Genomic DNA, 10,202 nt, shown 5'->3' with positions numbered 1-10,202 from the left:
GTCACCACATGAATTAATAATAATGGCTTTTCCTAAAGTCGGACGAGAGTTTGACTCGACTGAAGATCACAGCCTATTGGCCCCCCTCATTGGGTCGGTAATGAATAAAAATGTACACCAACAAAAAAATTCTACTGCATATTTGTAAGACGTCCATAGGTGTCTTAACGGAACATTGCGCCTTGACTTTGTGTCTAATCCAGGGGTTAGCAACCTGCGGCTCTGGAACCGCATGTGCCTCTTTCATCCCTCTGCTGCGGCTCCCTGTTGCTGATCAGCTCCACAATTGATAGGGCTTTCGGTTAGGACAGGTAGAGGAAAAAGGATGCCGCGCTAGGAGGAGACTCTATGGTAGGGGAACCGACTTCCAGTCAGCAGAGGAAAAAGGACACCTTGCAAGGAGGACACTCTGTGGTGGGGGAACCAGACTTCCAGTCAGCTCCAGAATTGAACGGAGGCTTCCGGTTAGGACCTTTGTGGCTCTTTGAGTGTTTAAGGTTGCTGACCCCTGGTCTAATCCAAAGTGGCAGGCGGCCCTTGCTCTAAAGTAGACGCACAAACCACAACTTGCTTGAGTAACATGCATTGCCTAATCTAGCACAGCTAAGGGAGGAGAGGGGTGGGTAGGTGCAAAGGAAAACCTCTACTGCAAGCAAAGCTACAAACAGCACCGCTGCTTACTGAGCACGGGGAAGGATCATGCTTTTAAGATGGCAAACACAACCAAGGTGATTCATTCCAAGCAAACACATCACACTATGACACTTATTTCCTTAAGACAAACAATTTTTTTTCTCGCATAGCAATGAATGAAACGTGAGCTAAGGAGCACGGGAATGTAGAGGAGGACTAAGAGCGTTCATTCTTCATTTCCGACTTCTGTCTACGCTTATCCGAGACTAGTGATGTTGGAACGGCCCCCTGGTGGTGCCACAATACGGTGTCCAGTGCGGCGAGGATTGTGGTCATCTACCTGAGCCCCTGCAAGAGAACATTTCAGAAGCATTAGTGTTCTGACCCAGCTCCCCAAACATAACAAACCCTCTGATGTGAACTCAAAAGATTCCTTTAATTGTGAGTGCCGGCAAAAAGTTTCTCTCTCACCCCAGGCGAACAAGTCTGTCCGGCCAGAAGATGAATAGTCTGCCACATCTATTCACATCTGCTCCCTGCCTTTTATCTCCAGAGCTAGGGTGGGGCCTCACTAGCAGCAGTGGCTCTTCCTTCCCCAGGATCAGCCCATGGATTTCCACTGTTCTCCTCTGCCTTCTGCGCAACCGCACGTCAGGGCACTGGACCCAGCTGTTCCTCCTCTTCCTCATCTGCCACCTCCAGACCTGGGGGCTGTTGACTCTCCATCTGAGGGCTGACGGACAGCTCAGGCTCTGTCTCTCTTTCTGTCTCTCTCTCTCGGTTCCCCTCGCGCATATGTGCTAGTCGTTCCTGACTCTAGGGGTCGGTACTCATCTCCGTTTCAAAGCCAAAGAGCCAGCGCTGTCTGAAGACGTGTCTGTGGTCATGTGACCAGATGACTAAATGCCAAAGGCGCACGGAACACTGTTACCTTCCCACCAAAGGTGATCCCTATTTTTCTACTTGCATTTTTTACGTGCTTTCAAATTGCTAGGTTGGCAGAAGCTGGGACAAGTAACGGGAGCTCACCCTGTTATGCCGCCCCAGGGATTCAAACCGCTGAACTGCTGACCTTTCGATCGACAAGCTCAGCGTCTTAGCTACTGAGCCACCGCATCCCTTAATGCCAGGTCATATGGGACTGTAATGAGAGAAATGGCATGGATCCAGCCCTCCTCTCAAGCCGCTTTGGTCTGCGGTCCCTATGCCGGGGTTCAATGGTGACCATCCAATTGGCCTCCTGCTATCGCCTCTATGCTGGAAGCTGGTTTTTGCCTCCCCTTTGGGGAAGGAGACTTTCACCCCGCCGCCCCCACCCCCGGGTCTGGCTCAATGCAAAAAAGGGGAATCCAGCAAAAACGAGAATCTCGGGCCACTGGTCGGGGTGGAAACTTCAAATGAACTTTAGGAAAAGTTCCCCAAGCAAGTCCGAACTACCAAGCACCCCAAGGTCACTCTGGCTGTCTAAATGGCTGCAGCCTAGCTCCCCTTCCTGCCAAACTGGTACCCCCAGAGAGTGGCAGCCAGCCATCCTCAGTCCTAGAACATCTGTGGAAAGACCCCACCTCTCCAAAGTATGCTCTCTCGCTCCAAATGGGGTGGCAACTCCATCCTAAATATCTCATGCCAGGGCCAATCTTTCCCACAAGCATTCTGTTTCCAAAAGATTTCAGAATCACCTGATAAACTGAAATTAGATTGATGGAGGTTTCTGATTGGTGGAGGCTGGTTTTTGGCAGGTGATGTTTTAGTTGAAGGGGCAGGAGTTGCATATTTTGCAGGAGTTGCTAAAACTTCATAGACCGGCCCATCATACATTCCTCGGGAAACACCCTGTAATTCTGTTACCTGCAGGGCACAGAAAGAAACACATGTATATGTAGTACAATGCAGTGAGCCATGCGTCAATCTGTATCTTGGGGAAACAAAACAACCACTTCACAAACGCATGGCCCAACATAGGAGAACAAACCCATCAGGACAAGATTCAGTGGTCCATCTGCATTTAAAAGACACAGTCGACTCTTGAAGACAGCTAAGTCCACATTTTGGACAGAGAGGATTGCTGGTTTCAAAGAGGGGGTCATAGAGGCCATCTATGTCAAAATTGAACACCCCTCTCTCAACAGAAGGGGAGGAATACGACATCCTCTATCTCCGGTCTACAACATAGTCCTTTCAGCAGTTCCAAGAAGGCTCCACATCCATTTGCACCACTCAGGTGACCCTGCTGACACAGATAAACCTCCAGGTGGCCTTAACAACTTGCTAAAAGAATACAAATGACCAGATGTCTACAAAGAGTATAAATCTTCCTATTCCCCACCATCCAGTCAGAGCTGATGAAGCTTCTTGGATGAGAAGTGAAATGTCTTCAAAGAAAAACCAGAAAGTCCAGTTGCCTCTTGAAAAAAAGCACCTTTGGGGACAACCATGACCTGGCTGTCGGAGAATCTCCGTAGACAAACCTGTATTCATTCTCAGTGGACAGGTGTTTACTTGTGTCTCTCCAACAACACAACCGTTTTGGCTTCTTACTCTCCTATAGGTGATCCTAAGTAAGCGGGAAACAGTGTTCTGGTCGTAAGGCCACTCCACAAGCAAGACCAATGCTGATTTAGTGTTATCAGGATTGCATCCAAGGATAATCTCTTAAGAAGGGAGCATTCTATTCCCTCCTATAATCAATCAGCCAGACTCGCTGCAAGTTGATACTCCAAGAAGACTTAACCAACCCCAAGGGGCATGGGTCCAATGCACAGGTGGCAGAACTCAAAGCCCCAAGTCGGCTTCCTCATGAGTAACCAGCTCCAACTTTTTCCAGGTAACCGATATCCTATTTCCATACACATTGCCCAGCCACTGTCCACCAACTTTCTCCAACAGATGCCAGGAAAATTTCTCACAGTGGCCCACCAAGGATTCCCCCAGGCCCTCCTTTCCCAGAAGGGATCTGGCCATCCTGCCTATCCTCAAAACAATAACAGCAGAGCACCTCTTAGCCACTCTTCTCATCACAAGGTAAACCTTCACAAAGGCTGCCACCTGTGCTCAGTAAGCTTAATTCTTTATATGTCTTGGGATATACCAGTGATTTACATGAGTGGTGCGGTGGCCTAGAGGTGGAGCTCTCGCCTCACAATCAGGAGGCTGTGAATTCGATCCTAGGAAGAGGCAGATATTTCTCTCTCTGAGTGCGATGAGAATTTATCTGCTGAATATAACTCCACATTGGCAACAGGAAGGGCATCCGGCCAATAAACACTCAGTTCCATTCAGTTGCCCAGACTCCACCCTGCAAGGGATTATGGGATCATTAAAAGAGGATAATAATAATATACCAGTGATTTACATTCGGATGCTAGACCACTGACGTTTATGATGGTTGCAGTGTCCCGGGATCACATGATCCCCTTTTGTGACCTGACAAGCAAAGTCAGTGGGGGGGAACCAGATTCATTTAACAACCATGTCCCTAACCTAACAACTGCAGTGATTCACTTCACGAACCTGGCAAGAAAAGTTGTAAAATGGGGCAAAACTCACTTAACAAACTTCCCACTTGGCAACATAAACGTTATGTTCAACTGAGGTCGTACATTGAGGACTGCTTCTAATTAATGAAAGCAGGTTGTGTACTAAAGTGTAATATTGAAAGATGACGAAGAAGTGAGTAAATTTACCTTATTCCTAGTTTTGATCCTTTGATAAAGATACTCTGGAAAGGAGTTTCGTACGATGAACGACCCCATTCCTTTCTTCACCGAGAGATTCCCGTCTTCGAACACAATCTTCCCTCGGCTAATAACTATGTAGGGAGCCCCACGGCATTCCATGCCTTCAAAAATGTTATATTCAACAACCTAAACAATGACAACAATATATCGTTGCTAGCTGGACACCCATGCTTCACTACGAAACTATATGCTCGGGCTTGATAAATTGACACTTAAAGCCTGAAACTTAATGTAGAATGTGTAACTCCATAGCATCAGAGCTTGTTAATTAATATAAGGCAACCGACACTTGGAACAAAAGGGGAGGGGGAGTAGAATGTCCCAGCCCACAGGCCGGCTGAGTCACATGCTGGCCACACCCATGCCCAGTTTAGTGAAGGAGTAGCATCAGAGCATGTTAATATAAGGCAAATGGCAGTTGGAACAGAGTTTTTTCAGGTGGGGAGGGGGAGTAGAATGTCTAGCTCCTTAGCATCAGAGCGTGTGAATATAATACTGATCTGATGGTCATTTCGAAAAATCCTTTCTTAGTGAGCACCTAAAGGCCAAGAGGAACATACGTGCCAAATTTCAAGTTTGTAGGGTTTGCAGTTCTGGAGATTTCGTGATTACGGCCTGAGTGGTTTTTGCTTTTATATATATATATATATATGAACATCTAGGCATGCTTTTGATTGCATTAATTCATGTGCCTGTGTGGGGTTTTAATAACCACTGGGATCAAACTGCCAAATGTTTTGATTCCTGTTTCTCTTTTCATTGAACGCTTCTAAACGCTGGCTTGATTTATGCTTCTCTTTATTGTCTGTATTCTTTTAAAAGGGCTTTACTTCCTTTCATTAATTAATCCTACCTGATTTTATTTTGATTGGGTAATTTAATCTACAGAAAGAACTCTCTTCTGTCTATTTTCCATCTGTTTATCTCCTCAAGAATGGCAGACAATGTCTAATAAAATACAGTAAAAATGCTACTAAGGTTGGCAACCGTTTGGTTTTTAACAGCTAGGCACTGTATATTTTAAAAAGCAATAATTCTTTACTTGCTTTTTATTCTATCCAGCCAGTCTTGGATGATTCCCTTGTGCACTTCTCTTCCATCATAGACTCAAATCTGTTTCTGACATGATATAAAAAGCAGTCACGTTTTTCCCAACTCACTTTTTGAATGGATTTTCAATCAACTTGCTTCATGAAATCTCACTCTTATATTCTTGCAAACAGTTAAAGTCACACTTATTATTTTTCAGGTTTATTTCAGTTGAACTCCGAGTGGTGCGGTGGCCTAGAGATGGAGCTCTCGCCTCACAATCAGGAGGCTGTGAGTTCGATCCTAGGTAGAGGCAGATATTTCTCTGGGAGCAATGAGAATATATCTCCTGAACAAAACTCCGCATTGGCGACAGGAAGGGCATCCGGCCAGTAAATACTCAGCTCCATTCAGATGCCCGGACTCCACCCCGCAAGAGATTATGGGGTCTTTAAAAGAAGATGATTTCAGTTTAAGTCCAATAAAGACTTTAATTTTTCATATTCTTCACAGCATAGAAAACGGAGATTTAACACTTAATTTTGTGGGTAAGTGTGTATTTCACTCCTTTCTAATCATGGAACACATATGTTTAAACAAAAATCACAGACTGGAAGGGACAAAACAACCCTTTGTAAGTTCAATGAACCTTCCATAATATTCCACTTCCGTAATTCTTGTTGAACATTTTACTGGGGGGAAAAAATATATAAGATTTCATCAAGAATCAACATTTTAAAAGCTGAAGCTTTTAAATTTTCCTCCAGAAATTGTGTGTGAATGCTGCAACCCTGGAAGTTTTAAAGAAGAGATTAGACAAGCATTTGTCTGGAACGGTATAGGGCTTCCTGCCTGAGCAGGAAGTTGGACTAGAAGACCTCCGAGGCCCCTTCCAACTCTCTTCTTCTGCATTCTATTAATTGAGATGTTCTGTCTTACCGATTTATGACTTTTTGCTGTGATTGTCTTCTCTTTGTCGGGATCCCAAATAACAAGGTCAGCATCGGAACCAACTTCTATCCTGCCTTTTCGTGGATACAGATTGAAGATTTTGGCAGCGTTAGAGCTAGTAATGGCAACAAACTGGTTTTCATCCATTTTACCTGTAGACTAATCAGAAATTAAACCTATAGTAACAGGCATAGATGCATTTTTCTACAGATTAGACAGTGCATACCATGTTTCCCTGAAAATGAGACTGAGTCTTATATTAATCTTAGCTCCAAAAAAATGCAATAAGGTTTATTTTCCAGCTAGGTCTTATTTTTAGGGAAATACGGTACTAAAATGCTTCCGTCTAGCTCAGGGGTCAGCAACCTGCGGCTCCGGAGCCACGTGCGGCTCTTTGGGCCCTCTGCTGTGGCTCCCTGTCGGGCGATCCCAAGGACACCGGCGTGGGAACAGAATGTGAATGCCCACCAAAGAGGTTCCAAATTTTAGAACTGTTACCAAAACAACTAATTTGAACTTTACTGGACACCAGCAAGAAGGCTCGGGAAAAGGGGAAAATACCAACTTTATGTGGTAATTTTCATATCTACGTTATAACTGCTTGGCTTTAGTAAAAGTATACCTTTCAATGCAAATGGAATCGAGGGTGTTCCTTTCCTAAATGCCCAAGCTGGGACAGGACTGACACTGTGCATCTTTCTTTTGCTCCACCTTTTGTTTTTCCCCCTCCTTCCCCTTTTATCTTTCCTTATATATTCCACTCACAACACATTTATTCCAGACCAACGTCATTCTTTCTTCAATTCCATTAACCCCTTCTGGGATGAGAGTGAAGTTTTCCTTGCCCAGAGCCTTTTGAGCTGTGTTGTAAGTACAGTGGCCGCTTCCGGTCACTTGCAGGTCTCCACTGAAAGAAAGGAAATACACATAACATTAGTGAATAGACATTCCAGGCCCATGGAGGAATCACTTTCACTTTTCGTTTCTCACAACTGAAGTTGCACGTTAATTATGATCTATACCAGGGCTCTGCAACCTTAAACACTCAAAGAGCCATTTGGACCCGTTTCCCGCAGAAAAGAAAACACCGGGAGCCACAAAAACCCTTCCCGTGCCTGAATATTTCTTGAGCGGCTGCAAAACTAGCATATGTAGTTGAATTAAATGTTCTGTTTTCTTCTGAAACCTTTCTCTTTTTTTGGATTTATCCATGGTTGGCCTACCGGGGGTTGAAAAGCTCAATAAATTGTGTGCTGGCGGATGTTGCAGATTGGTGGTTGTGATGCATATTTTGAGTGACAAGGGAGCCGCAGCAAAGGAGTGAAAGAGCCACATGCGGCTCCAGAGCTGCAGGTTGCTGACCCCTGATATATAGAATTAGTTCTCGACTTACAAACACCATTGAGCCCAAAATGTAGGTTGTTAAGTGAGACATTCGTTAAGGGAGCTTTGCTCCATTTTACGACTTTCCTTGCTGTGTCTGTTAAGTGAATCACTGCAAGAAGGACGCAAAAGGGGATCAAGTGACACACCCCACCCACCCCCAGACACGGCGACCATCATTTTAAATTTTTGTATTTATGTGTTTTATCTCGTGGCTGTTCACCACCCTGAGTCCTTCGGGAGAAGGGCAGTATAGAAATTTAATAAAATAAATAAATAAATAAATAAATAAATAAATAAATAAATAAATAAATAAATTCTCTATCTAATCTATCTATATTCTCTCTCTCTATCTCTCTCTCTCTATCCATCTATTCTCTATCCTCTATTCTCTATCTAATTTATCTAGCTATATTCTCTGTATCTATCTGTCTCTCTATTCTCTATCTGTCTGTCTAATCTATATTCTCTATCTATTCTGTCTCTATCTTCTTTATCATTATCTATCTATCTATCTAACCCTAACCCTAACTACCCATGTAGCCCTGGAGTCATGACAGCCACCGGACTGCCCGAATCGCCCTCTCAGAGTGATGGGGTTCCCTTGATGAAGACATCACTGTCAACTCGCAAAGCATTCCTGGTCTGCTCTCCAGTTGCCATAGGCCGGGGGGGATGGGAAACCAGCAAAATGGCACAGCAGCCAAAGACAGATTCACGTTCCAGACATATCTCTGTCAAGGCTGTCTCCCGGGGTTACCCACCGTGGCCGGAGGGATCTCTACAACCCGCAAAATTGCTCCTTTGGCAAATGTGATTGATGACACACCCTGGGGGGAGGGGGGAAATGGTCATAATTGGAGCGTAAATTACATAGGGTCAGAGGTGGCTTCACTTGGGAACGTGCCGACATGGAGCTCCTAATAAATAACTGGACTTCTTTTGAAGCTTGGTTCGAGACTCATGATTTAATGAGGGCATCCATCAGAACCCTGACAGCCACTTTGCAATGGTAAACCTGATTCCCAACTGCTCTTTTAATATCTCCATAATGTCTTGACCATGATGGTTGATACCCATAGTTTGCCAGCGTCTGTCTTTTCTTACCAGGCTAAAAGTGAGGTCAGATGATCAGGCGTGGTAGGATCCAGACTCAGAGGTGGTGAGGTCACAAACGCTGCGGCCTTCGCCCAGTTCTTATTCCAGTAATGAGTGCCATCGGTGCCCAGACTGGCTGTGATCGGTTCCCCCAATACCAGAGCACCTTGAGTGGAGAAAAGACAGACCAGGATGGATAAAAATTGATGAGTTTTTTTAAAAAAATAAAAAAAAAATCAGATTTAAAAAAGAAAATAATTGGATTTTTTTTATATTTTTATCAAATTTATTTTAATAAAATGCTTTTGGAGTAAAAATCTATCTAACGATAGTTTTCTGTTTAAGATGCATTAATAATTTAATTTATTCAGCATAAAACGGAGCTTAGTTACGTAGCATATGAGGCTGTATATTCTGCAATATTGGGACTATCGGTGAGTCAGCGGTGGGTCAGAGGAGGAGCCGCTGCGGGACGGAGACGACCGTTTGCTCTTTAAAGATTATGATTTAAATCGAGTTGATTTAAATCAAGCCTTTTTACTAGTGATTTAAATCATGATTTAAATCCGGTTGATTTAAATCAAGCCTTTTTACTAGTGATTTAAATCATGATTTAAAACGTGATTGTCAGATGCTTTTTTTTCTTTTAAAAACATTTTTTCTACAACCTCTTCGGCGGAAGAGGTTGTAAAAAGATATGCTTTTAAAAGCCTCTGACAATCAGGCAACTCAGCTGGGATCGTCAGAGCCTTTTAAAAGCATATTTTTTACAACCTCTGCCGCCGAAAAAAATTGCTTTTAAAAGCATCTGACGATCCCAGCTGAGCCGCGCGATCATCAGAGGGTTTTTTTTTTTTACTTTTAAAAGCATTTTTTCGGCCAAAGAGGTTGTAGAAAAAATGCTTTTAAATTTTTTTTAAAAAAGCCTCTGATGATTGTGCGGCTTAGCTGGGCATGGGGGGGGCAGGGATTTTTGCTACCGGTTCTCCGAACCACCTGCCACCATCGCTACCGGATCGGACGATCCGGTCCAAACCGGGAGCATTTCATCCCTGGTTTGTAGGCTGGTTGTAGGCCGATGTGTCTGTTGACAGAATTGCATATGGAGTGCCAGGCTCCGTTAAAGTTTTCTTAACTCCCGTCATGTCATTTTAACCCGAGACCAGGTGTGTGAAAGAGAAATACACGCATTCGTCAAGAAAACCCTGAACCCCCTACCTTTTTTCCTAGCCAGGGAGATTACGTCGGCTGCGCTCTTACTCATAACTTTAGTGATGTAGACGGGACAGTTGATTCGACTAGCTATAGTGATAGCCCGGAATACAGCTTCTGCTTCCAGCTGAACGGCAAATAGAAAGGAAGACCAAGTAT

At 44.1% G+C, this 10,202-nt stretch overlaps 1 protein-coding gene across 1 annotated transcript in view; it reads right to left on the bottom strand.

Annotated features, from left to right (window-relative positions):
* Nucleotides 1–889: 889 nt before the first annotated feature.
* CRMP1 (collapsin response mediator protein 1) overlaps nucleotides 890–10,202 on the bottom strand; it is a 28,717-nt gene continuing 19,404 nt past the window's right edge. Inside the window, exons 8-14 of the mRNA XM_070949034.1 lie at nucleotides 10,050–10,170; nucleotides 8,841–8,997; nucleotides 7,116–7,257; nucleotides 6,339–6,509; nucleotides 4,317–4,496; nucleotides 2,313–2,481; nucleotides 890–981 (exon numbers count right to left, since the gene is read on the bottom strand). Coding sequence (XP_070805135.1) covers nucleotides 890–981; nucleotides 2,313–2,481; nucleotides 4,317–4,496; nucleotides 6,339–6,509; nucleotides 7,116–7,257; nucleotides 8,841–8,997; nucleotides 10,050–10,170 — 1,032 coding nt within the window. The remainder of the gene's footprint in view (nucleotides 982–2,312; nucleotides 2,482–4,316; nucleotides 4,497–6,338; nucleotides 6,510–7,115; nucleotides 7,258–8,840; nucleotides 8,998–10,049; nucleotides 10,171–10,202) is intronic.

The sequence above is a fragment of the Pituophis catenifer genome, unplaced genomic scaffold (genome assembly GCF_029215685.1).
Source record: "Pituophis catenifer annectens isolate HBS135680 unplaced genomic scaffold, rPitCat1.0.hap2 SCAF_8, whole genome shotgun sequence".
Classification (NCBI taxonomy): domain Eukaryota; kingdom Metazoa; phylum Chordata; class Lepidosauria; order Squamata; family Colubridae; genus Pituophis; species Pituophis catenifer.
This window is presented reverse-complemented; position numbering and strand designations above follow the sequence as displayed.